Source organism: Corvus cornix, chromosome 10 (genome assembly GCF_000738735.6).
Source record: "Corvus cornix cornix isolate S_Up_H32 chromosome 10, ASM73873v5, whole genome shotgun sequence".
NCBI lineage: Eukaryota > Metazoa > Chordata > Aves > Passeriformes > Corvidae > Corvus > Corvus cornix.
Genome location: NC_046340.1, coordinates 11,885,730 through 11,910,856, shown reverse-complemented (window position 1 = coordinate 11,910,856; position 25,127 = coordinate 11,885,730). Strand labels below are relative to the sequence as shown.

The following is a 25,127-nucleotide window of genomic DNA, read 5'->3' as shown; positions in this document are numbered from 1 at the left end:
TAAAATTTTATATAAAATATATAATATATAAATATAAAATCTTTGTGTATTTTATTTCTATATTTTTATACATGTATATATATGCATTTATATATAGCTCTCATATATGTGTATATATATCATATATGTGTATATATATAAAATATGTGTGCGTATATATATACACATAAATATATATCTTTTATGTATTTTTAATATATATGTATATATATAATTTTTATATGTAAATATTAAATATAATATTATATACTGTGATATATAATAGAACACAAATGGATTTCTATATTTAATTCCCACCCTCCTTGCCCACTCCCAGTGCCCGGCGCCCATCCCGCGCCATGCTGAGGCCGCACCTCTCCCTACGGATCCCTGGGATCACTGCAGGACACAATTCCCACATTTCTGTGGAGCTCAGGATGCAGCTGCCCCACCTCCCGTTCGCCTGCTCAGATATTCCCAAGGAAGCAGCGGGAATGCCGGATTTCCAGGCACCTCAGGACCTTGGGAGTCCTGGCAGCAGCGAGGGTGGGGTTTGAGCACGGCTGTCCCCAGCCCCCGGGTGGCTCTGCCCCTCTGGATCCCTCGGGACAGCGGGATCGGGATTCCAAGGCCTGGCTCAGCTCCCAGCCCGGCCTGGGCTCAGCTGGGCCGGGTTTATTTCTGCCTCTCCCGGAGCTCTCCCACTGATCCCAGCACTGATCCCACTCCATCAACAACATCCCAACCCCGGGCACCACCCGGCTCCTCCCGGCACGGGGACCTCGCTCCGTGCTTTTCCCAGGGAAAACAGCACCTGGAGGCTCCAAGGAATTTCATCAGGAGCTTTAAGTAACAGTGAGCAAGGGCAACCTCCAATGCTTGGAAAGAAAATTCCAGATCATGGAGAAGGTCCTGGGATTCCAAAGGCTGGGATGGACTTTGCTGCATCCACAGGTATTCCCTCTCCTTTGCCAAGAGCTTTGGGTGGCACAGGGAAGGTGGCAGGACAGCATTCCATGACACCAGGCAGCAGGAATTCATTGGGAAGCAGGTAACAACGAGGGACACACCTTTCCCAGCAGCTGCTCCACCCACAGCACTTCCTCTTGGAAGTGCTTGGGAATCAACTGCCAGGAATTTCACAGCTGCTTTGGAATCCTCTCCTCAGGAAAATGACACCTCCCACTCCCAAACTGCTCCGACCTGGCCCTGGACAACTCCAGGGATGTGGCAGCCACAGCTTCTCTGGAGAACCTGATCCTAAACCTGATCCTAAAGCTTTTCCCTCGAAGGAGACAGCACCCAGCGCTCAGCCCTGCACAAGAATCAGGAATTCCAAGCAAATTCCACATTCAATGTTTATTTCTTTGTCATACAAATAGAAACGTGTGCCCAAATCTCGCCTGAAAGTTCTACCCGGATTGTTTTTAAAAAACCCCTACGGAACATTCGTTCATCCTGACGGTTAAAAAGCTGCGTGGGAAAGGAACAGAGGTTTCAGGAGCCTGTCCCAACAAGTGACATTTTCCTCTCGGAGCATCTGCCACTTCTCCCAAAGTTCTCAAGCAACAACGTTCCTGTACAATCACTCGCTCATCAGCAAAGAGGTTGATGAGAGGAGAATTTCATAAAAATCAGTTTTAAGAAGAGATTTTCCTACTGGAAGGAGTAAAAACCATGAAAAATCCTCGAGTCCAATTCAGGGAGGCACAGATTCCAATGCTTCTTGGAAAAGCCAGGTTCAAGGAAGACTCTCTTTGGCGACAGACTGCTCCGTTAGGAAGATCCAGCATCTGGAATCCAAGAGTGCAGTTGGACAGACTTTGAGTCAAAGAAAGGTGCGTGTTGAGCGTTGAAACAACAGAAAAAACCCAAGTTAAAAGCAGTTTGAAATGTTGGGACACACACAAACACCAACTCCCTACCCAGTTTCTAGGGATCATGCATGATGTGTGGATAGGAGCGACGGAGCTACGGAAAAACAAACGATGATTCCGGTTATTTTCGGTCAGCGTGGAAGTTTTTTGTCCATAGGCTATTCAATACTTACTGGAGCAGTGTCAGTGAAGAGCTTGTAAGAACTGAATTCAGCCCCTCAGAGCTGCATCTCCACCTGCACTTCCTAACGGAGCGTCCCTCGCGTCTGTAGGTGCTGCTGATAACTGCTGCTCAAAAAGGGAATTCCGAATCCAAACACAACTTTTAAAATGTTACCAACATCTTCAGCACGAACTGAAAGGCATAAAAGCACGGTGAGGTATGAGAGCAACGCACTGTTCTGGGTGTGGACAACTCCACTTTTAACCAACTCCCACAGAATTCCCAATTTTTTTTCCCCCACCTCACCGCGAGGAGTTTCAATCCAATCTGCGACTCGTGAGTATCGGACACGAAACATTCGACAGGAGTTACCTGGGGGATTCTTTTTGTGTTGTTTAGAAAACCAAGAGCTAAAAAGCAATTCTTTTAATCGGAAAAAGAAAGGACCAGAATCTCAAACATCGGATTCAACGACAGGACAACGACGTGGCTTTTGCCGCCCCCGCCCTCCACCATCTCCACCCGAGAACCGCGGCCGCAGACGGAATCCAGAGGAACCCAAAACCAAAGGAATGGAGAAAAACAACTTCATGGACACGGGTGTATTCTGCTGTCGTCCCGGGATAGCACCACCACAAAAGGTTGGACACGGCCTAGTGGAACTGGACAAACTCTTCCAGAGTCCTGGGGATCTGGTTTTGGTAGCTAATGTTGTAGATCCGCACGGCGCGGGCAGCCAGGCACTTGAGACTCAGCTTCATTTGAGTTTTAAGGAGGATTTCGGACACCCCGGTGGTACTTTTATCCAGGGGGGTCTTCTTCTGCTTGTTGGTCATGTCCGTGTGGGCACCGGCCTCCACCAGGCTGATGATGATGGAGTGCAACGTCAAGAAGTCGCTGATGGGCCGGTGGTACTGCACGATGATGTGCAGGGGGCTGTTGCCCTCGTTGTCCACGGCGTTGACGTCGGCGCCGCAATCCAGCAGGAGCTTGGTGACCAGGGCGTTGGGGAAGCTGCACACGTCGTTGGTGTGGAAGTCGTCCACGGGCGTGCCGGAGTTGACGGCGTGGTGCAGCAGGCTGGAGCCGTCGCGCGTGCGCGGGTCCAGGTGGATCAGGTTGTAGATCTGCTTGTTGATGCGGGACTGGTCCTCCTCGCTGCACTGCGTCTTGGTGGAGATGCACACCAGGTAGAGGAAGGTGAAGATGTTGCACTCGTAGTTGTCTGTGGCCGTGTGGATGTCGGCGTCCGGGGTGGTTTTGATGCGGGCCATGCCCTGCTCGATCTCCAGCACGCTGCAGCGCAGGACGCTCTCGATGTCCTTGGCTTTCACAGGCTCGTTCAGGTGGATCATCTGGGAGAAGACCTGAGCGAACCTCAGCAGGTCCTTGTGGGTGTTCCTGTTTCCTTTCTGCCGCAGGTGCAGCGCATGGAGCCAGAGCTTGATGCACTGCTCGAACTCCATGTTGTCTGCGTAGACCGCGCCGCGGTAAATGATGGGGTGGGAGACGTCGATATTGTCCGAGCCCAGGATTCTCTCCCGCACTATGAGGCCTTCCATGTGAAGGGCATCCCTGTCCTGCCTAATGGACTCTAATTCCTGAGGGGTCCTGCACTCCGACCTGTTCCCGTAAGCTTCGATCTGGGGAAGCACCTCCTTCTCGATGACGTTCTCGCTGTCGCGGTACCTCTCCAGCATGGCTAAATATAAATAGTGGTAAGTCTTCAGTATGTCATAGTTCTCCCTGTCGTTGGCAAACGAGGCCCCCAGAAGCTCCAGAGCTTCGATCCTGCTCCTCCTGTCGCAGTCGGCGTGAGCCAGCAGCAGCTCCACCACATCGGCCTTGCAGCTCTCAGCGGCCACTTTGAGCGGCGTCATGCCGTGCCCGTTGACCATCATGGCCGCCTTCCACTTGACCAGCTCCCTGACGATCTCCAGGTGGCCGGCCTCGGCGGCGAAGTGCAGGGCGGTGGCCCCGCAGTGGGCCTTGGCGTTGGGGTCGGCGTGCTGCTCCAGGAGGTAGCGCACCACGTCCGTGTGGCCCTTGTAGGCCGCGATCATCAGGCAGGTGTTGTCGTACTTGTTGGCGATGCTGATGTTGGCGTTGTTCTCCACCAGGTACTTCACGATGTCCAGCCGGCCATCGAAGCAGGCCGCCCGCAGCGGCGTCGAGTTGGTCACTGTGGTGTGGTTGACGTTGGCGCCATGGCTCACCAGCAGCTTGACCACCTCGAAGTGGCCGGCCCCGGCCGCGCACCACAGCGCGGTGGCCCCATCGATGACGAAGCTGGGAACAGGAGAACAAGGACAGGGAATTAGGGAATTTTGCTCTTCCAAAAGCATCCCACACCCAGCCACCAACAGGTATTTTACAGCCTGCCCATTCCTGGATTTCAAGGAACTCGCCGGGATCGGCACGACCAAGGAATGAGGCTGATGGAGCACACGGAGCTCCCAAGGGAAGGAGCGCTGGAAGTTGGAGCTTCAAAGCAGCCAAAGGGTTTGGCCACCTTGAAGATCCCATTTACAAACTCCAGCCTCAGCTTAGGGAGGCCTGGGAAGAAGAGTTCTAAAATTATCACTTCAATGCCACAAAGTGACATGTTAAAGGCCAACAGAAAGCTTAAAATGGGTATTTTGACACCGAAAAACCCCCAGATTTAGACACCAGCAACAGCCCTGGCAGCAAAACTGGCTTCAAAATTTCTGATCACCTCCCCTGTTCCCTCTCCCTGAGCTGCAGATCCGCCAGCGCTTCCGTGTTCGAGATCCCACACCGGGCACCGGCCCGGCAGCCTGGTGACACAAACAGAACCTCAGGAAGAAAAGAAACCCTAGAAAAGCAGAAGTTCTGAGCTGGCTGTTCCACAGATCTGTGTCACACGGCGGCCTCGCAGACAACGGGGAAATGAGGGGACAGATCCCTCCTTTTCAGCTGATTTCATTCCCCAACCCAGTGCACAAAATAAAGGATTTGTCCTTCCCATTCCCTGTTTTTTGAAGGATTTTATGAAGAAACAGGCAGTGGTCATACACCCTCAAGGCATGCCCCAAACACACAGGAAGGACAAATATTTCCATGTGCCCAAACAGCCACATTCCCCAGAGTTAAAATATCATAAAAGTTCACCTCAAATTTCACTTTCACAGTGGTTTTTAATCAATTGGTGAAGTTCTTGTACCAAAACAGCAACAGCCGTGGCTGTTTGCAAATCCAGCACCTCCAGAGGCTCTTTAAGATTGCGGAGAGAACTCCCAGTAAGAAGTTCCTGATTTTTGTAAATGATCCCACTACAATATTTCCGTATTAAAGCAGCGGGAAAGTCAGGAGAGAGGATTTGTTAACGAGCATGAGGTGATTCGTTGGCGTGCTGAGGTTCCAAGCGAAAAGCCCAAAGGCGAGGAGCTGCTGAGCCACCTTATCTGAGGCACAACCATCCCTGGGGATCACACGGGCTCTCCTCTCCTCCTCTCCAGTGCATCCATTGTGCCTCAGACAACTCCTCCTTTCATCTGTGCCAGGCACGGCCTCTGGAAAACACACCCCCACCCCAGCCAGGCAAAAATCCAGCGGCAGAGCATGTGCTGCCTTTCCTCCAGCTGCATTCAGGGCAAAGCTCACCCCAGGAATTCTCAACCCGCTTCTGCTCGGGAAAAAAATTAACAGCTGGGAGGGAAAAGGAAGGAATAAAAATCAAACCACGCAGGGAAGGGGTTCTGCATGTAAAAATGTGTGAGAACCCCTCCCCGATGCCACTGTCACCTGCAGCAGCAAAAATGTCCCAGAAAAGCCACTCTGGCCCAGCAGAGCCTCTCTAGGCTGTGGTGAATATTATCCTGTCCACAGCTTCAGGTGGGGAATTCCTAAATGGAAAAGGCTCGTAAAGCGTCGGGTGGGATCTCCAACCACATGGGCATTTTTATCACAAAATCACCAAACTGTGACCTCATTATGGTCTCCAACACCCACATGATGTTCAGGTGTGGATGTAACGAATTCACTTCTAAAAACAGCAGAAAGGAGGGCCTCCCCTCTGTGCCTGGGAAAATCAGGGAACAGATCCTCCTGGAAATCTGCGGAGGCCCAGGGAGGGCAGGGAAGTGGTCACAGATCACGGAATAGCCGGGGTTGGAAGGGACCCACAAAGACCATCCAGTCACAGAATACAGAGCTGGAAGGGACCCACAAGGACCATCAGGTCACGGAATACTCTGAGTTGGGAAGAACGCACAAGGGTCCATCAAGTCAGGGAATAGTCCGAGTTGGAAGAGATGCACAAGGTCCACCAAGTCACAGAAGAGCCCGAGTTGAAAGAGGGACACAAGCACCACCAAGTCCCAGAACGCTGAGCTGGAAGGACCCCGCAACGACCATCAGGTCACGGAACACTCCGAGCTGGAGAGGGCTCCCAAGCCGCACCAAGCCCCAGAGCAGCGCGAGCCGCAAGAGGCCCGCACGGCCCTCCCAGCCCCGCTCTCCCGGAGCGGGCTCCCCTCAGCCCAGGCCCTGCCCGCCCCGCCGTGGCCGCGCCCGGGGCTGTCCCGGCCGGGCCGCACGTACCCGTCGAAGCGGACGGTGCCGGTCTGCTGCGTGTGGACGCGGTAGTGCTCGAGCAGCAGCCGCACCACCTTGGCGTGCCCGTTGCGGGCGGCGATGATGAGCGGCGTGGAGCGCTGCCCGCCGTGCTGGCTCACGTAGCCCAGCAGGTATTTGATGTCGCTCTCGGAGCGGTTCAGCAGCAGCGCGGCCAAGGTGAGCACGCGGCCCTCGCTGGCCGCCTTGTACACGTACCCCGCCAGCCCCTCCATGGCCGCCTCCGCCTCCGCGCGGCCCCGCCGCCCGCAACGGCCCCGCTCGGGCCGGCCCGGCTCTGCCCCGGCCCGCTCCGTCCTGGCGCGGCGCCCCGCGGGGCGCACATGCGGCCGCCCCGGGGCCAGCCGCCCCCCGCGCCGCGCCGGCCCCGGCGGGAGCGCAGCCGCGGCCCGGCAGAAGGCGCGGCCCCCCCGCCCGGAGCGCGGGCCCGGCCGGCACCGCCGCGCTCCGCCCCGGAACCGCTCCGCAGCGCCGCGCCCCCACAGCGGGGCCGCCCGGTAACAGCGGCCGAGCGCGGCCGTTCCGGCGCTCGCGGTGACGGGATCCCAAAAATAACGAGGCTGGAAAAGCGCTCCAGAGCATGGAGGCCAAGGTAGCACCGCCAGGACATCGCCGAGCCTGTCCCCAAGCGCCACAGCGAGCAATAAAACACAGTAACACAGACAACTGCTAGGCCGCACGTGTCACTGCTTCAGCTTTTAATCCGCATTTCCACTGCACGATCACTGAGGTTGGAAAAGACCTCCAAGGCCATTGAGTCCAAAATGTGTCAATCCCCACCTTGTCACCAGCCCAGAGCACTGAGTGCCACGTGAGGCCTTCCTAAGACACCTCCAGGCTCGGGAACTCCAAACCTCCCTGGGCTCCCCCTGCCAAGGCCTGGCCACCCTTTCCATGGAGAAATTCCTCCTGATGTCCAACCTAAATCCAACGTGAACCTCAGCTGGTGCAGTTTAAGAAAATGTCTTCTAATCCCATCCCCTGTTCCCTGGGAGCAGAGCCCAACCCTCCCTAGCTGCCCCCTCCTGTCAGGGAGGTGTGGAGAGCAAGGGTGGGGTGCGTTGGGTTGGGTTGGAATTTATTCAACTGGATTAGGCTGGGCCGGGCTGGGCTCAGCTGGACTGGGTCGGGCTGAGCTGGCTGGGTAGGGTTTAGTTGGGCTGGGTTGGTTGGGTTGGGCTGGCTTTGGTTCAATTTGGGTTTTTCAAGCCAGACCAGCAGTTCCCATCACCTCGGCCATGCCCTCACCCCACCCAGCCCGTGGTGCCCGTCCCCAGCACACGCAGGACCCTCACCTCTGGTTTTGGGGACACCATCACCTTGTCACACACCTGTCACCTCAACCCCCTGCTGGGCCACCTTCCCTGGCTGCTGGCAGCCCTTCCGGAGGTGCCCCACGCTGGGATGGCCACACGAGCCACCGGCAGTAAGGGGACACCACCCTGGGCCCCGTCTGCCGCCCCATTGTCCTGTGGGGGATCCAGTCTCAGCCCCATTAATTGTTAATTTGGAGTCCTGCAACCGGAGCCGCAGCTCTTTGTGGGATGTGCATTATTCATGGAGCAGCAGCCGGAGCCCAGGGGACACGAGGGGACAGGAGGCAGGCTGTGGTCAGCCCTGGCTCCCAGGATCAGCTGTTCAGAGCCACGTACCCGTGTCAGGCACAGGGCGACAAGCAGGGTCCTGGTAAGATTAAGTGGAACCTGGCTCCGTTATCTCGATGATCTCCTCCACTTTCCAGGGATACCTTTCCCAGGTGCTACCCGTGTTCCGCTGCCACTGCTCCTCGTGAGGGACCAAAATCTCAGTTCTGCTGGTTCTGGGAGCCCCCTCAGCTCCAGTGGGACCAACTCCTGGAATTCCAGGCCACAATTCCTCAGTGGAAGGCTGAGGCACAGCTCCCAGTGATTGTCCTGTTACCATTCCACGTCACACTGTGCACATCCAAGGGAACGGGGACAGGGAGTGGTCACACAGAGCTCCCATCCCAGGGATGCTGGAGCCTCCGTGTCCAAACCAAGCCCTCGAGCTGCCCAGGAGCCAAAAGGGTTTGGTGCCTCCAACCTTCTTTACTTGAGGGTGGTGAGGCCCTGGCCGTGGCTGCCACATCCCTGCACGTGTCCAAGGCCAGGCTGGATGGGGCTTGGAGCACCCTGGGATAGCCCTGGGGGAATGTCACTGCCCCTGGTAGGATGCAGCTTCCGATTCAGACCCAAAAATCCCAGGGAGCACAAATTTAGTCCCGAAGGGTGCAAATCCCTCCCTGCCTCCCACTTCCCCTGCCTGTGAGCCACCCCAGCCGGATGGATTTATCCAGCCAAAACCGGGAGCAGGGAACAGAGCAGGGCCCCACTGTCCATGCGCTTTGTGCCGTGATCCAGGGACATGGAAACTCGGGAAAACCAGCGTTCGCTCGCGGCCACCAGCCAGATCCACGGGGAGCTCCACTCCTCATTCCCACTGCACGGAACGCCCTGAGCGTTCCGTGCCAGCCTCTCCCCGCTCTGATCCCAGTCCCGGCACGGGGCCGCGCATCAGAGCCAGGGGCTCCCCACGCCCGGCACACACGGGGTTAAAGGCCGGCCGCCGCTCTCCCGGCGCTGGGGGCGGCGGGGCCGGGCCGGCAGCGCTGCAGGAGCGGGGCCCGCGCTGCCCCCGCCCCGGGGCGGGCCCGGGGCCGCCCCCGCGCAGCCGCCGCTGCTCCGCGGGCCGGGCCGGGAGCGGGAGCGGGGAGCGGCGCCGGCAGCGCCGCCGACACCGGGACAGGCACCGGCAGCGGCTCCGGGAGCGGGGCCGGAGCCCCGGCCGGGCTCATGCAGGGCTCGGCGCGGCGCCGGCCGTTCCCGGCCGCGGCTCCGGGGTCCCCCCCGCCCGCCGGGCCGCTCTACCCGGGCAGGTGAGCGCGGCCGGGGCTCGGGGGGGCTGGGAACGGGAAAATCCGCCCCTCATTCCCTGCGGATCCTCACCCCATTCCTCCCCCCGGCTCACCCTGCCCCGCGGCCGCAGGACAGCCCAGCCCCATCCCGGGTACCACCGCGGCCGGGATGCGGCGGGGTCCGGGGCATCCCCAGGGTCGGAGTCCCCCAAGGTTCCCCCACTCGGCTTTGTCCAGGACATCCCGGCTTACCTGGGTTGTTCCAGCCGATCCAGGGTTTGACAGCCTCTTCCAGGGAGCCGCAGCATTCCCAGCTCACCCAGGGTACCCCATCCTCACCCTCCAGCTCTCAGGGTTCATTGAACCGTCCCAGAATGGTTTGGGGTGGAAGGGACCCTAAAGATCCTCTCGTTCCATGGGCAGGGACACCTTCCATGGCCTTTGGACCATGGCTCAGGCAGCCCAAGCCCGAGGCTCATCCCGCTGATCCCGTTCTGGTCTCGGCACCAGGAGAGCGATCGATCCGCTTTTCCTGGAGGGACGGGAAGGTGCTGGAGAGGTATTTCATGGAAAGGCTCCAGCGGGGTTGGATCCGGCCTCTGCAGAGGCAGAGGATGTTCGGGGCAGGAGCTGAAGGTGATGGTGCATCCCGAGCATCCCGGTGCTGGAATTCCACCGGGCATGGCTGCATTTTTAGCACTCAGCTCAACTCCTGGGAGTCGGGATTTTGCTTCATCATGCAAAAGTTAAAAATAGTTGCACTTCGTTCAGCACTTTTCACCTTGCTGAAGAGACCAGGAAGAGTCTTCCCACAGGGACGGGTCAGGGATGGCAACAGCTCCGTGCTCCTCTGTCCTGCCTGCTCCTCAGCTTGGTTATCCCGCAGATCCCAGAGCCAGGGAAGCACAGGATAACAGCTCTGCCTCCTCCCAGAGCTGCTCCATGGCTTCGTGTCCCTCTGTCCCCTCCAGGCACGGGGCGGTGAAGGCTGAGGACACCTTCAAGACGTCCCCGTTCCACCTGGACCTCTGGTTCTACTTCACCCTGCAGAACTGGGTGCTGGATTTCGGGCGCCCCATTGCCATGGTGAGTGAGGGCACAGGGCCAGGCGGTCCCCAGGGCTGTCCCTGTCCTGGAGGAGCTGGGACCCTGTTCTGGTGTCACTGGGGCCGAGCCAGCCCCAGTCTCCCGGGAATCCTGTTCCCTGTTGTCTCTCCACACCTTTGTTTTCACACCGAAAGGGACCTGGGAGGTTCCTCCTGCCCTTCCCTGTTCCTTGCCTGGATCCCAGAGCTTCCAGCTGGAGCAGGCAGAAGTGGCCGTTCCATTTAAATGGAATTTTTCTAGCTGGAAGCCAGCAGGAGGTTCAGGAAGATCCACAGCTGCAGGATCCCAAATGCCTTCCTTGGCCCCACAGCTTCCCAGCACCGGGCAGGGATAGGAGTGAAAACTTCCAGAGGGTGGTTTTTGGGAAGTTTGCTCCAAGAAGAGCTGCCCAGCTTGGTCCCTACCAGCCCCCTGAAAATCAGCTGACCATTCCCAAGCAATCCAGATGTTCTCCCTCTCCCTGTCCCTCACCCATAATCATGGATGTCCTGCTCTTCCCTCTCTCCTCAGATTATCCTCCCTCTGGAATGGTTTCCTCTGAACAAGCCCAGTGCTGGGGATTATTTCCACATGGCTTACAACGTTATCACACCCTTCCTGCTGCTGAAGGTAACCCTGGGAATGTTCAGGCCTTTCCCATTCCCAGTTTTGCAAAGGTTCTGAGGTTTTTAGGATGTTGCTTATTCCCAAACTCCTGCCAGCGAGGAGGAATTCCCCACTCCGGGAAGGATTTGTGATGCCACCTTTTAAAGAGCACCTGGACACCCCTCAATTTCCTGCATATCCAAAGCAAATCATTCCCCCCTGGAATTCTGGCTCCAGGAGGAGTCAGAGCCCTTCTCCCAAATGATATTTTTAGGACAACATCCATCCTTGGCTTCAAAGACAGCTGGAAGTGGAGTGGATTTTCTAAATTGTTCAGGGCTTAATTACACTTGGTCTTTGACACTGGAATTGTGGCTGGAGCTGGAATTTATCTGGCTCCAGCTGCCAACCTCTGGATCCCATAAACCATTCATGAGGTTAAGTTCCGTCAGATCGTTAGGAACCTTTCCCTGTGAAACACTTAGGAGAAAGCAATTATAAATATATTTTAACCCTCATTAGCTGGGAATTGAATTATGGCCTGAGACAGAAACGAGTCTCTCCCGAGATTCTGGGAGACTTTAAACGCTGCTGGAAAAATGGGAATAGCCAGGATGTGGGAGCTGGCCCTTCCCAGGCGATTTCTGCAGGCTGGGGGCTCCGTTTGCTGCCTGGGAGCTCAGCACCAAGGGCTCATCCACAGAAGAATTCCAGGGGTTATTTGGGATGCGTTTCCCTGGATGTGTCCCACCCTCCAGGACCTTGTGCTCTCCTTGGCCTCCGGTGACGTCCGTGCCGCAGTCACGGGGAAAGGGAAAGTTAAGCCTCAAAATTAAACACAAATAAGGAGCTTTTCCCTGCCTGGGGAGGGCTGCAAAGCTGATTTAGGGACGGGGGGGCCTGGCTGATCCCAAAGCTGGGACAATCCCAAACCCCTGGAGCTGGGATCTGGGTTGGGAGAGCTTCCCTGCTTTGCAGGCTGAGTGTGGAGCTGCTTCCTGGAATTCCTGCTCCTGTTGCAAGGCTTGTCCCAGGCCCTGAGCCAGCCTGGGATGGGGCAGGGAGAGCCCAGGACTGGAGGTGCTGCCCAAAAAGTGGCCCCAGCTGGTTTTGTGGCACCCAGCTCCTCCTGGCTGTGGGGTCAAACAGCTCGTCCCGTAGGAGCTGAATGCCATTCCCTCGGGAAGAAAGTGAAAAGAGCCCCAGAACGTTCACTTGGAGAATCCCAGAGTGTCGGGAAGGGGAGGGAAGTGTGAGGACAGAGTGTGCTGGAGGCTCTCCTGCCACTGGAGGGCACATCCAACCTTCCGATCCTCTCCAGAGCTGGGAAAGCCACGGCCTTTCCTCCCTCATTTATGGGTTTTGTTCATTTATGATCAAAAAACTGCTCTGAGTGCTCTGGCAGAGGCACCAAAGCCCCAAAACTCGGCTGCCGTGTCCCCGCTGCCCCCTCCAGCCGCTCACCCCCTCCCTGTGCCTCCAGCTCATCGAGAGGTCCCCCAAAACCCTGCCCAGGTCCATGGTCTACGTCAGCATCATCACCTTCGTGATGGGCGCCAGCATCCACCTGGTGGGAGACTCGGTGAACCACCGGCTCATCTTCAGCGGGTACCAGCACCACCTGTCCGTCAGGGAGAACCCCATCATCAGGAACCTCAAGCCTGAGACCCTGGTAAGAGGCTGGGCTGGGCTGGGCTGGGCTGGGAGGATGCAGCTGCTGAAAGGTGGAATCGCCGTGCTCGTTGCTAACCCCACGTTTAACCCCTGTGCCCTGCTGCAGATCGACTCCTTCGAGCTGCTCTACTACTACGACGAGTATTTGGGGCACTCCATGTGGTGAGTGATTCCCAGCAAGTCCAGAGGGCCCGGGGTGGCGCAGGGGGAAGGGCAGAGCACGGCTTAAAGGGGGGAAAAACGGGAGCCAAAGCTGGCTGGGGATAAAGTTCCACTGGCCAGGGGGATTAGAGTGGATCTGGGCCCTGGAAAATCCCCTCTGGTCAGGGATATTTCTGGGATGGGGCAGCTGTAGGGCCAGAGAACAGCTGGTTCTTCCAGGGGGTGTCCAGGTGGAGAGAAGGTTCCTCTGGCTGCCACCACCCCCGGCTGTGCCCCAAACACCCTGAGACCCCAGGAAGGCCTGGCTGTGCCTTGATCCACTGCCAGGAAATCCCAGGGCTGCTCAGAGCACAGGGAAGTCTCTCCCCATCAGGCTTTCCTGGCTGCCTTGCTGTTCCTCGAGTGCTGTGAAGGGAGAAACCCCGTTGTTCTAAAGGAAAAAAGGGCTTGGGGGGGTTTTGCTCCATGTCCTGCTGTCCTGCAGGACCCAGCATGGGGCTCCCAGAGCCGGGGAAGGGAACAACTGGAATTGTTCAGGGTAGCACTGGAGCCCAGCATTTGCCCTGATCAGCAAACTGGGGCTTTTCCTGCCGGAGCCTGGGAGTTCTCCTGATCTGCAGGAGCACTGGGAGCAGCCAGGACAGAGGCAGCCCTCAGCAGGCCCTTTGTGTCTCAGAGCACGAGATTCCCCTGCTGCTCCATCCCCAGATGGCTCCCCAGGCTCAGCACAGGAGTTGCTCTGCGTGTGGGTTGGATTTGGGGGGGGTTCAACCCCATTCCAGGCTCCCCCCAGCGCTGGGAATTGTTGATCCTTGCAGGTACATCCCGTTTTTCCTGATCCTGTTCATCTATTTCACCGGCTGCTTCACCCCCGTGGCAGAGCAGAGCAGGATGCCCGTGGCTGCCGTGCTCCTCATGGGGCCCAGCAGCCTCTACTACTGGTGAGTGGCTCCTGTCCCCTCTGCGTGAGGAGGGAACCCCCCAGGGACAGCCAGGAGTATCCTGGGAATACCCCCAGGAGAGCTTCTCCATTCCCCGGGGTTCCCCAGGGCTCTGCAGGGCTGGAAAATCAAATTAAACCTTATGGAAATTTGTAGCCACTTCAATCTCTGGAAGCTGGGACAGAGCCAGGGCCACCCAGGACAGCGTCAGGGCCACCCAGGACAGCGCCAGGGCCACCCAGGACAATCCAGAGTCATCCAGGACAGAGCCAGGGCCACCCAGGACAATCCAGGGCCACCCAGGACAGCCCCAGAGCCACCCAGGACAATCCAGGGCCACCCAGGACAATCCAGGGCCACCCAGGACAGCCCCAGAGCCACCCAGGACAATCCAGAGCCACCCAGGACAGCCCCAGGGCCACCCAGGACAATCCAGGGCCACCCAGCCAGATTCCTGCCCATGTCTGGGGGTTCCTGCAGCCACAGCTGCTGCTGCTGGCCCCACTGCAGTGCCGGCTCTGCTCTCGGGCCGTTCCGTGGCGGTTTTGGGGTGGTCCCCAGGTGCCTGCAGTGCTCCCACTTGTCCCAGCGGGTCGGGGGCAGTGGGGACGCCCCTGGCAGCTCCCTGGGGGTGCTCCGGCGCTGCCTCCTCTCTCTCTGCCGTGGCCTCAGGAGCGAGGCTGATCCAGTTCCCGTTTCCCATTTCCAGCAGCCTCTACCCCCTGCTGAGGCAGCTTTCCCACAGGAAATTCCTTTGGGAGACTCAGAATCAGCCGGGTGATTTGGTCAGCTCCCCTGCACTTCCTTTGGATGGATCAAGGTGGATCTCTGTGGGGTTGGAGAGCCAGGAGTGCAATTCCTCCTTCCCTTGCTGCCTCCCAGGCAGGGCAGAGCAAGGGCGAATTCCCCGCTCCGGGAAGGATTTGTGATGCTGCTTTTTAAAGAGCACCTGGACACACCTCATATCCAAAGCAAATCCCTTCCCCCTGGAATTCTGGCTCCAGGAGGAGTCAGAGCCCTTCTCCCAGACGGTATTTTTAGGACAACATCCATCCTTGGCTTTAAAGACAGCTGGAAGTGGAGTGGATTTTCCATTCCCCAGCAGTGGATTTGGGGCTAAATGAGCACAAGATCCCCAAATTGGAGCCTGAATCCGGCTCTGGCTCTGCCTTGGAGCATCCCAGCCACAAACTGAGCCCAGCAGCTTCTCCCATCTGGGAATGCTTCCCTGTATCCATGCTCTTCCCAAGGCCACAGCTCAGGTCTTCAGTTCCTGATAAGGAATGTGAAATCAGGGAGAGGAAGCAGCACAGCTTTGTCGGGATGAGGAGCAGATGCCAGGGAAGCTGGGAATGCTGCTCTCCCTGCTCCCCCGGGGTCACCAGAGGTGCTTTTCCTCGGCAGGTACCTGGTGACAGAGGGCCAGATCTTCATCCTCTACATCTTCACCTTCTTCGCCATGATGGCTTTGGTGATGCACCAGAAGCGGAAGGGGCTAGTGCTGGACAGCAACGGGCTCTTCCTCTTCTACTCCTTCATCATCGCCCTGCTCCTCATCGCGGGCTGGGTGGGGTGGCTTTGGAACGACAAAATCCTCAGGAAGAAATACCCCGGCGTGATCTACATCCCCGAGCCCTGGGCCTTCTACACGCTGCACATGAGCAACCTCCACGCGGCCAGGGAGAGCTTCTGAGTTTTGATATTTGAGAGGGGTTTGGAAAGGGGAGGGGAGGGGGGCAATAGAACTCTAGTTTTTCTAATGTAGATTGATGTATTTCGAATAAATTCCTGACCAGCGGTAGCTGCTGTGTCATGACTCCGGGCCACGGACGGGGTTCCCAAAAAAAAACAGGGTTAATTTAACACGGTGGCTTTCCCTGGGTTTGCCCTCCCGATTCCACAGCCCAGCTCCGCGCTGGACTTCCTCAGGTCACCAAATCCCTCCTGGCTCCCGCTGAGTCCCGACATTCCCATCATCATCCCGGCCTGGAATGGGAGTGGTTTCCCGGCACGGAGCCGGAGCTGCTCCTCCCAGGCTGCTCCCGGAGGAGCAGCCACGGGCAGGGATCCGCGCTCGGAGCTGCTCCCTGCAGCCCAGGGAGCCTCGCGGGGCTGGTCCCGCGCTGCCCCGCACAGGAACGGGGTAGGAGACGCCAATTCCCCAGAAACGGCCCCAAATCCATCAGCCAGGGGCTGAATCCAGGGATCTGTGCAGCAGCACCTTCAGCTCTTGCTCAAAAGATGAGAATTCCTCAGGATTCCTCACAAACGGCCCCAAAATCCATCAGGCAGGGCTGAACTCCAGGGATCTGTGCAGCAGCACCTCCTGCTCTCACAAAAGGGCCAATTCCCCACAAACGGCCCCAAAATCCATCAGGCAGGGGGTGGATTTCAAGGGTCGGTGCAGCAGCACCTCCAGCTCTCGCTCAGACAGGAGAATTCCTCAGAATTCCTCAAAAACGCGGCCCAAAAGGAGCATCAGGGAGGGGGTGATGCCTGGGCAGCTCCCCCTTCTCCAGCCGCGGGGATGGAGCTCCCGCAGCTCCCGCTGCATCCCCGGGACCCGTCAGGTCTGAACAATCCCTGTCAGAGCTCGCGTGACGCAGCCCCGGCGGGGGAAGGAGGAAAGCTCCCAGGGAAACACGGAATAAAAACGTGGGAGAAGCTCGGTGACTCACGGGAAGCGCTGAAGGGAGCAGCTCCATCCCAGCGGGTTTAGGGACCTTGGATGGTCACTGGGAAGGGTCCAGTCCGTGTGTGGCCAGTAAATATTTTGTCCGTGGGTCTGGCTGTCCACCACGCCTGGCTCCAGGTGCTTCATCCCCCTCTGGGTATTCAATCCTAATAAATAAAACCTCACAGAGCTTTTAAACCTTCTCCACCTGTCCGTGAGTATTTCAGGGGCACATCCCGACCTCCATCCCCTACAAACCCTCCTGAAGATCCATAAATCCCCCTCACCCTTCCCCAGAGGCCCCAGAAAATTCCAGCGGGGCTGGATTTTCCTCCTCTCCCGGCAGCAAAGCTCAGTGTGGCTCTTTGGGATTACCAAAGCTGTGCCCAAGCAGCGTGGCCCCAAACAACCCCAAAGCCCCATCCCGAGGCTCGGGAAGATCCCTTTTCCCGGGAGGAGCAGGAGCGGCGCTGGGAGCAGCAGGCTCAGGCCCCGTAGCCATGGCAGCGGGTATTTATTACAGCCCGGCCGCCTCCGCCCGGGGCTGCCGGACTTTAGCCCTTAATCAACCGCAGAAGTGGCAGCAGCCGCCTCCGCTCCTGCCAGGAGCCCTAAACCCCGCGGATCGCCCCCAAAATCATGGTGAGTGACGCGCTGCGGGCGGAGCCGACCCTTCTCTCTGCGCCCCTAAATCAGATTTTAAAGCTGTTTGGTTTTTTTCTCTCTCCTCTTTCCTCCCCTTCCTGCTCCAGGCAAAGTTTCTGTCCCAGGATCAAATTAATGGTGAGTGCGGGTTTGTCCTGGGCCGGGGGTTAATCAGCAAGATTAAGATTGTAAATGTATAAAAATGGTATTTCCCCTCAAAAATGTCTCAGTCTGGGCTTGTTCTCCCTCACTCCCCCTCCTCCCGGCTCTCCCGGGATCTGCGTGCTCGGAAAACAGGGAAATCTCCCCAGTCCCTCTAAAATGTTGCACCGATTGCACTGGGACCAACAGAGAGGGACCGGCCCCTCCCAATCCCACAGGGACCGGGAGAAATTCCAGGTGCCCCATCCCAGTTCCTGGAGGGTTTTGGTGCCGTGGGAGCGGAGGAGGAGGAGGAGGAGGAGGAAGGAGGCGGCACAGGAGATCCAAATTCCCATCGCGACCCACCCTGGGAATGGGGATCCGCGCCGGGGGCTGGGATTGCTCCGGGAATGGCCGAAGAAAGCTGAAATAAGAGTATTATGGCAAATCTGATAATCTGCGGCTCCGCGCACGGATTGGCGAGGGGAGGAGGAGGCGGCCGGGGCAGGGGAGGCCACGGACCCCGCGGGCACCCCCGGAGCATCCCCGGAGCACCCACGGGGCACCCCCGGGGCACCCCCGGAGCACCCACGGGGCACCCACGGGGCACCCCCGGCACCCCGACAGCAGCGAGGGCGGGGGCAGCGGGGACAAGGACGGGGGGTGGCACAGAACCAGGCTGATTTTCCCCGCTCAGCACAACTCGTCCGGCAGCGCCCAGCGGGACCAGGAGGGAGCCGGGAGCGCTGGGAGCGGGGTGGGAAGGGGCGTGAGAGCTCCCGGCCGTATCTAGGTCAGCTGCAAGCCGGGCTTTGCTGCTGGAAAAGTGGGAAGGCCGTGGGCGAGCGGGATGAGAGGGGGAGATGCGGGAGAGCTCGGCGTCCTCCAGCTCCAGCATCCTCCCCCTCCAGCATCCTCCCCCTCCAGCATCCTCCTCCTCCTGCATCCTCCCCCTCCAGCATCCTCCCCCTCCAGCATCCTCCCCCTCCTGCATCCTCCTCCTCCTGCATCCTCCCCCTCAGTCCTCGAGGCTTTCCCTCAGCGCCCTCTCCTACCCCCTGAAGGCAGGAAAACCACTTTTCACCAACATCCTCCCGTTTCCCGCTTTCCCTCCCAGCCCTGCTTCCCAAGGCTGGAGGGCCCCAATTAGCGCCGCAATTCCCAAGGCTCGGCTTTAATTGCCCCTGACACTTGGCGAGGTCCTCCCGCCGTGCCCATCACCCTCCTGGAAAGGAGCCACCCCCGAAGCCGACACCAGATCCCGGCTGGAATCCTGCCAAGGCCGCCGGGCCGCGGGAGCGGGGCTCAATGGGATCTCACATGGCGTAACCGAGTTTCGGTTTTTAATTAGAGTTCAAGGAATGTTTTTCCCTGTACGACAAGAAGCAGAAAGGCAAGATCAAAGCCTCGGAGCTGCTGGCCGTGATGAGGTGCCTGGGAGCCAGCCCCACGCCAGGGGAGGTGCAGAGACACCTGCACCTGCACAGGATCGGTAAGCCACGGGCACAGCCACCAAAAACATGGATTAAGGGTGGGAAAACACGGTTTTTCTGGAGTCAGGATGCTCCAGGCACAGCCAGGAGGGAACATCTACCCAGAGCGGTTGGGATGTGCTAAATCCAGCCCACGGGTTAAAACAGTGCCATTAAAATCCCCAAAAATGTGGGAGACAAACATATTAATATGGATTTTGAGGTTGGGAAACTGTCCGGGCCAGGCAGCAGAGCGGGGAGAGCACAGAAGGATGCTCAGCTGCAGGCCTGTCGGAAAAACTCAAAGCACAAAGTCCAAGGAATTGTGAGATCGGATGCGGGGGGGATTAAAAATTCAGGATCCAAGTTTGGAGCACAAACTGAACGAAGTTATAAATGGGATTTGAGGAGAAAAAACCCCAATTGTGGTGTGCCCTGAGCCAGACCAGGCGCGGGGAAAGGAAACCTCAAGGTCAGGGAGAAGAAGCCCCAGGAAAGGGAACTGGGGGGAAGAGGAGGGGGATGCTTAATCCTGGATCCGGCCCCAAATGGAGCCATTCCCAAAGGATCTGCCCTTCCTTTTCCAGACAGGAACGCAGAGCTGGACTTCTCCACCTTCCTGAACATCATGTACAGGCAGATGAAGCAGGAGGAGCCCGAGAAGGAGATCCTGACGGCCCTGGCCATGATCGACCGGCAGAAGAGAGGGGTCATCACCGTGCCCGAGCTCCGGGCCAAGCTCACCCAGCTGGGTGAGAAGCTTTCCGAGGAAGAAGGTATCCTGCAATTCCCACAGGGATCAAATCCATCTTCCCTTCCCTTCCCTTCCCCTCCCTCCCTTCCTCCCCACACCCATCCAGTTTGTCAGAGATTTGGCTCCAAGGGGCACAATAAACCCCCAAACCCATTTGGATTCATTTGTGACTCTTTCCCCTGAGGAGCTCAAAAAGATGGGTATCTCTGCTCCAGAGAATTTTACATGGAATTAAAATCCGAGTGTTAATTGAGCCAGTTTGAAACTCCCCTGGCTGCCACCTCCTCTTGACCCCAGAGGTGATTTCCAACAAAAACACCCCAGACCCCAAATCCTGGATTTTCCATGCTGACGGTATTTTCCTGCTTTCAGTCGATGACCTGCTGAAAGAGGCCAAAGTTGGGCCAAACGGAACCATCCGATACGAAGAATTTGTGCGCCTCATTTGCCTCCCTTTGGCCGACTACTGAAACCCAGAGTGAGATCAGCTACGAGCAGGACCCCGAAGGGATTTATTCCTATTTTTCCCAGTTTTCAGCTGGACTCAGGAACCACCATTTGCCTTTTGAAACCTGATTTTGCCTTCATTTAGTGCAGCCACTTCCATAGGCTCTGCCACTTCCACTCCTCCCTCATTCCTGGAGAAACAAGATGTGAGCTGTTACTGGAATAAACGGAATAGAACAACACCTGTCAAGCTGGAAAAAGTTATTTTAAAAAGCATTTAAATCTTGGGCTTGTGGGAGAAGGAACTCGTGGTCGGGGTCTCCTGGTTCTCCAAGAAGTCAGCACGACCCAGCGGGTGTTTGGTGTCCCCACACTCCGGGCTGGGTGCCAGGGACAAGCAGGGCCAGGGAAATTCCCTTTCTCCACGCCAGGAAAAAGCTCCCCAGCTCCAGACCGATTAAAACTCCTCTGGATCCTTACTGTTATCCCACCTGTGTCTCAGAGCAAGTCCACAAAGGGGTGTCTGGAATTCCGAGCAGGTTCTCCCTGGATTCAGCTGGGAAATTTCACAGCGATCATGGCACCAACAGCAACCTGGAAAACTCTCTGGAAGAGCCCATGTTCCCAGAAATCTGCTCTGGCTTCTGCTCCAGGAGCCTCTTCCTCTCCCTCCAGCCCTTTCTTAATCCTGACTCTCCTCTTTGCCCCATCAGTGGGCAGGAATTAAATCCTGGCAGCCACAGCAGATCCAAGGGATTGGGAAGGAATTCTTCCATGGGAGGGTGGGGAGGGGCTGGGCTGGAACTCCCAGAGAAGTTGTGGCTGCCCCTGGATCCCTGGAATGTCCAAGGCCAGGTTGGACGGGGCTTGGAGCAGCCCCATAGTGGAATAGTGGGATAGGGGAAGGTGTCCCTGCCCATGGAATGAGATGGGATCTAAGGTCCTTCCAACCCAAATTATCCCACGATTCCGAGATTCATCCATCCCTGCGGAGCAGCTGGAACACTCCAAGGCCCCCACCCCCCAGGAATGTCACACAAAGTTGGGAAGAAATTGAAAAAACCCCAAAATGTCAGCAAATCCCAACCTTCCAAATCCATAACAGGGTCCCTGTGAGGGGAAAACAGGGATTATGCTCATGGAATATCACATGGAGGGGGGAAAGGTAGGGAAGAAAGATTAAATGACATTGCTGAACTCCACCCGAGCCATGGAAGCAGATCCACGAATTTCAGTCCTGCAGTTAAGGAAAACGCCAGGTTCTGCCCGAGCTCCTGATCCAAGCCCTGATCCCTGCAGTTCTCCCAACGGTCCCAAACCCAGGGAGCTCAGACTGGGATCCATCCCCACATTCCTGGCTCTCTGAACAGCTTCCTTCCAGGGAAAAGGAACTTTGCCCCATGGAATACTGACACCTGCCACACCCCTCAGCTCTTAATCGGCTCTTCCTGCTCCAGTGATAGGAAACATTCCAGAAAGAGCGGAAAATCGCAGTTACAAACAGCTCAGCACTCGGACACCGCTCCAGGAAAGCGGCACACCCGGATCAGAGCCGGGATCCCCTGGGAAAACCAGGAGCAGGCGGAACCCAGAGCCGAAGGTGGGATTTCCCTGCGCGCTCTGTTGCCACCCTCAATTAATCCCAGGGTTTAGATAAAGCTGGGAATGCAGCTCTGCTCACGCTGGGGGTTTGCTCCTGGATTCTGGAGCTCTCCCGACCCTGGATCCACCAGGAAAGGCCTGGTTTGTGGAGCTGACGGAACAAGGAATTCACGCAGAGCGTTTGTTCCCAGATTCCAACGGATCCCATCCATCCTCAGCCCCATCCCTCCCCATTCCCGGGATTTGACTCCCAAATCCTGGCGGCTGCAGGCGATGGCAGAGCGTGGCACGGGCACTGAGCGACTCCCAGTCACTTGGGATTGCTCCAGAACGGCTCCTGCTGCGAAAACATTCCCAAAGAAAAGCTGGCAGGGAGGAGCCGCCCTTCGCATGCACTGCCGGGACAAAGCAGCGCTGTCACAGCCCCAAATCATCCCCCAAAAAAGCATTCCGTGGTCCAAAAAAACCCGGGAAAAACCCCTCTTCCCACTCCCTCCCCTTTCCCCCGTCAGGAAACACAGAACAGCCGAACGCTTTTTATTCCACCTACAGCTTTCCACAGGAACAGGAAACACTCAGACCAGGCTGCTTTGGGCTTGGCGGTGCTTTTTCCCAGTGCAGATAATCGATATTTTCACTCGGTACTTCTACACAAACTGACACTGGTGTACACCCGTAAAAGCCAGGGGCGGGGTTGGAATGCCCTATGGAAAGCCAGGAGAAGGGGTTTAAGGCAAGGGATGACAGCTCTCGACTCACGGAATTCACGGCCACTTCTCACACGCTGCTTGTTTACATCTCCCCCTTTGTTAACCCGGGAGCAGCGGCGCTTTCGGGGCCCACCAGCAGCCTGCCCTCGTCAGACACCTACGTTCTGTTAAAAAAGAGTGATTAAACAACACGGAAAAAGCAAACCCGCTGCTGTTTAAAACGTGCTTCAAACCCTGACACGGTCGGTTGCAACAAAGAACAAGTTTTCACCACGTTCTCCTCACACTCCTGGGCCCTGCAGGTCCTCGAGAGCCCAAGGAAACCTTGGACCATCCCACCTGCAGAACCCAGGGAGAGGAAGGGAAGCCTGGAGCTGCTGTTGGATCACCGTGGGAGTGGCAGGAAGGGTTATGGGGTGGTTTCGGGGCATTTTCCAGCTTCTGAAGGATGGGAGGGGCGCTCAAAGGCACCTGCACCCTGCTCCTGCTGCACGGACACACGGAGCTGTCCTGACAGGTGTGCACATCCCAAATGGGAGAGAACGTCCCCAGAACACCCGTGTGCACATCCCAAATGGGAGAGAAAGTCCCACAAACACCCGTGTGCACATCCCAAATGGGAGAGAACGTCCCCAAAACACCCGTGTGCACATCCCAAATGGGAGAGAACGTCCCCAAAACACCCGTGTGCACATCTCAGACAGGTGTGTGCACATCCCACATGTGTGTGCACACCCCAAACACGTGTGGATCTCCCAGACACGTGTGTGAATGTCCCCCCCCCACACACGTCCCACAGAGCAGTGTCCGTGTCCCTGTGCATCCCACAGATGTGCACATCCCAGACGTGTCTGCACATCCCACACGTGTGTGCGTGTCCCAGACACGTGTGAACGTTCCACAGACACGTCTGTGAACATCCCACACGTCTGTGACCACCCCACACACGTGTGCACATCCCAGAGATGTGCACATTCCAGACACGCTGCACACCCCACACGTCTGTGCACACCCCGCAGCCACGTCCGTGCACACCCCGCTCCTGCCGTGGCACAGCCCGAGGACAAGAACCCGCAATTCCAAGGATCCGGAGCAGGAGCGCAGCCCAGGCCACCCAGAGGAGAGCTGGGGACGCAAAGAGCCGGGGTTTGGGGAGACCAGACTGAGACTTCTGGCAGGCACCGCTCGCTGTGGTCAGAGGCGCAGAGGAATTCCAGCTGCGGGAATGCCGGAGCGTGGAGCAGGAATACTCACACAGCCCTCGCTGTCCCTCCTGAGCAGAGCACTGAGGTCATGCAGGCCGGCAGTGACCCTGGAGCCTTCCTCCCACCAGGATCACAGGGAATGAGGAACGCCGAGCCGAGCTCCCATTCCCAAAGTGCCAAATCCTGGGATACCAACACCGCCACATTCCGCTTTCCATGGGATTAACACGGTTCCGATCCCGCTGCCACAAGTGGCACAAGCTGTTCTTGGGGTCAAGGCCATGGGAAGGTGGGAAAAGCAGCCATGAGCAATCCCAAATCCCTGCCAGGTGTTCCAGGAGCTCCCGGAAATCCAGGGCACTCCCACTAAAATCGCTCCAGGTTATCCGTGATTAACTGGACGAGAGCTTCTCCTAGCGGAGGTTTAATCACTCCAAAATCAGACTGTTTCAAAAATAAGTCTTTCCCATTTTCTATCCTTTTATTTCTTTTTTAACTGACATTTAATAAATTATAAAATCGGTGTATGGTGAAATATATATATCAGCCAGATATGTATGAAATACACATGCATGGGAAAAACTATTTAACTCACCTGGAACTCACACACACGGATCTATAAATACATATATACACACACATATACATATAAACACAAACAGTTCCGTTTTCCAAAATTCAAGTCAACTATTTAGTGGCAGAGGGATGCTGTAAAAACACTAAAAACAATTTTGATGCCACATAATGTGAACCTTTCAAATAACCATACGACTGATCAGACAGCAATACCTAATGCTACTTGGATTAAAGGTTTTCTTTTTTTTTGCTTTTTTTTCCTGTTTTTTTTATCATTTTTTCCTGTTTTTTTTTTCCTTTTTTTTTTTTAATCAATGCAAGATTTAGTTTTTTGTTTTGAGACGACTTCATAGGCAAAAGGTGGCCCTTGTCAATGCTCGAAGCGACTATTTGCAATCAACAGTTTTTTTGGACATGAAAAAATTCAGACAAGAATCTGCTAATTTTAGTATTCCTTAACTCTCTTTCCTGATAAACTCGTTACCTGCACTTTCAACCAGTTATAAAAATATTTTTCACACCAGAGGAAATATTTACTCTCTCTGACATGGACTTTGGGACACAAGAATCACTTCCTTCCCTCCCCCTTTCTCTGACTTTAAAGAATCTCCTGAAAAAAAAACTGCATTCCAGCTATTTACACATTCCACTCCTTAAGAAGAACAGATCAGCCCAAATGACCCAAAAAAAAAAAAATTTCCTATGTCATGCACAACTTAAAGAAAAAAAAAATGAGAAAAGAAACCAGGAAGTAAATACGGCTCCAACAGACTGAAAAAATCCGGGAAATCCAAAGAATTCCAAGGAAAGTGAATTTTGAAAGCCACTACCCCTAAGAGAGCTGGAAAGGGAGCAACACTCTGGGATGTGGGGGTTTTAGTGGTGGGTTTGGGGTTCAGACTCACACTGAACACGGAATATTCATGGGGCGACTGAACTCAG

At 56.4% G+C, this 25,127-nt stretch overlaps 3 protein-coding genes across 3 annotated transcripts; 2 read left to right on the top strand and 1 right to left on the bottom strand.

Moving 5' to 3' along the window:
* Positions 1-1,319: 1,319 nt before the first annotated feature.
* Positions 1,320-6,879, bottom strand: FEM1B (fem-1 homolog B). The gene is made up of 2 exons (XM_039557696.1): positions 6,583-6,879; positions 1,320-4,308 (listed from the first exon to the last, which is right to left on the bottom strand). The coding sequence occupies exons 1-2, from the start codon at positions 6,828-6,830 to the stop codon at positions 2,673-2,675; spliced, it is 1,884 nt and encodes a 627-aa protein (XP_039413630.1). The 5' UTR covers positions 6,831-6,879; the 3' UTR covers positions 1,320-2,672.
* Positions 6,880-9,407: 2,528 nt separating this feature from the next.
* On the top strand, positions 9,408-15,760 carry CLN6 (CLN6 transmembrane ER protein). The gene is made up of 7 exons (XM_039557697.1): positions 9,408-9,511; positions 10,462-10,576; positions 11,108-11,206; positions 12,666-12,854; positions 12,963-13,018; positions 13,837-13,959; positions 15,364-15,760. The coding sequence occupies exons 1-7, from the start codon at positions 9,429-9,431 to the stop codon at positions 15,650-15,652; spliced, it is 954 nt and encodes a 317-aa protein (XP_039413631.1). The 5' UTR covers positions 9,408-9,428; the 3' UTR covers positions 15,653-15,760.
* A 1,404-nt stretch (positions 15,761-17,164) lies between these two features.
* Positions 17,165-20,334, top strand: CALML4 (calmodulin like 4). The gene is made up of 5 exons (XM_039557698.1): positions 17,165-17,275; positions 17,386-17,416; positions 18,771-18,911; positions 19,479-19,667; positions 20,018-20,334. Exons 1-5 carry the CDS (start codon positions 17,273-17,275, stop codon positions 20,113-20,115), a joined length of 462 nt encoding a protein of 153 aa, XP_039413632.1. The 5' UTR covers positions 17,165-17,272; the 3' UTR covers positions 20,116-20,334.
* The last annotated feature ends 4,793 nt before the right edge of the window (positions 20,335-25,127 follow it).

Coding starts and splice junctions, on each gene's coding strand:
- CLN6 (XM_039557697.1), top strand. CDS start 9,429: ATGCAGGGCTCGGCGCGGCGCCGGCCGTTCCCGGCCGCGGCTCCGGGG. Junction 13,019..13,836: donor TATTTGGGGCACTCCATGTG/GTGAGTGATTCC, acceptor TGATCCTTGCAG/GTACATCCCGTTTTTCCTGA. Junction 13,960..15,363: donor CCCAGCAGCCTCTACTACTG/GTGAGTGGCTCC, acceptor TTTCCTCGGCAG/GTACCTGGTGACAGAGGGCC.
- FEM1B (XM_039557696.1), bottom strand. CDS start 6,830: ATGGAGGGGCTGGCGGGGTACGTGTACAAGGCGGCCAGCGAGGGCCGC. Junction 4,309..6,582: donor GGCACCGTCCGCTTCGACGG/GTACGTGCGGCC, acceptor TCCTGTTCCCAG/CTTCGTCATCGATGGGGCCA.
- CALML4 (XM_039557698.1), top strand. Junction 17,417..18,770: donor GTCCCAGGATCAAATTAATG/GTGAGTGCGGGT, acceptor GTTTTTAATTAG/AGTTCAAGGAATGTTTTTCC. Junction 18,912..19,478: donor CCTGCACCTGCACAGGATCG/GTAAGCCACGGG, acceptor TTCCTTTTCCAG/ACAGGAACGCAGAGCTGGAC.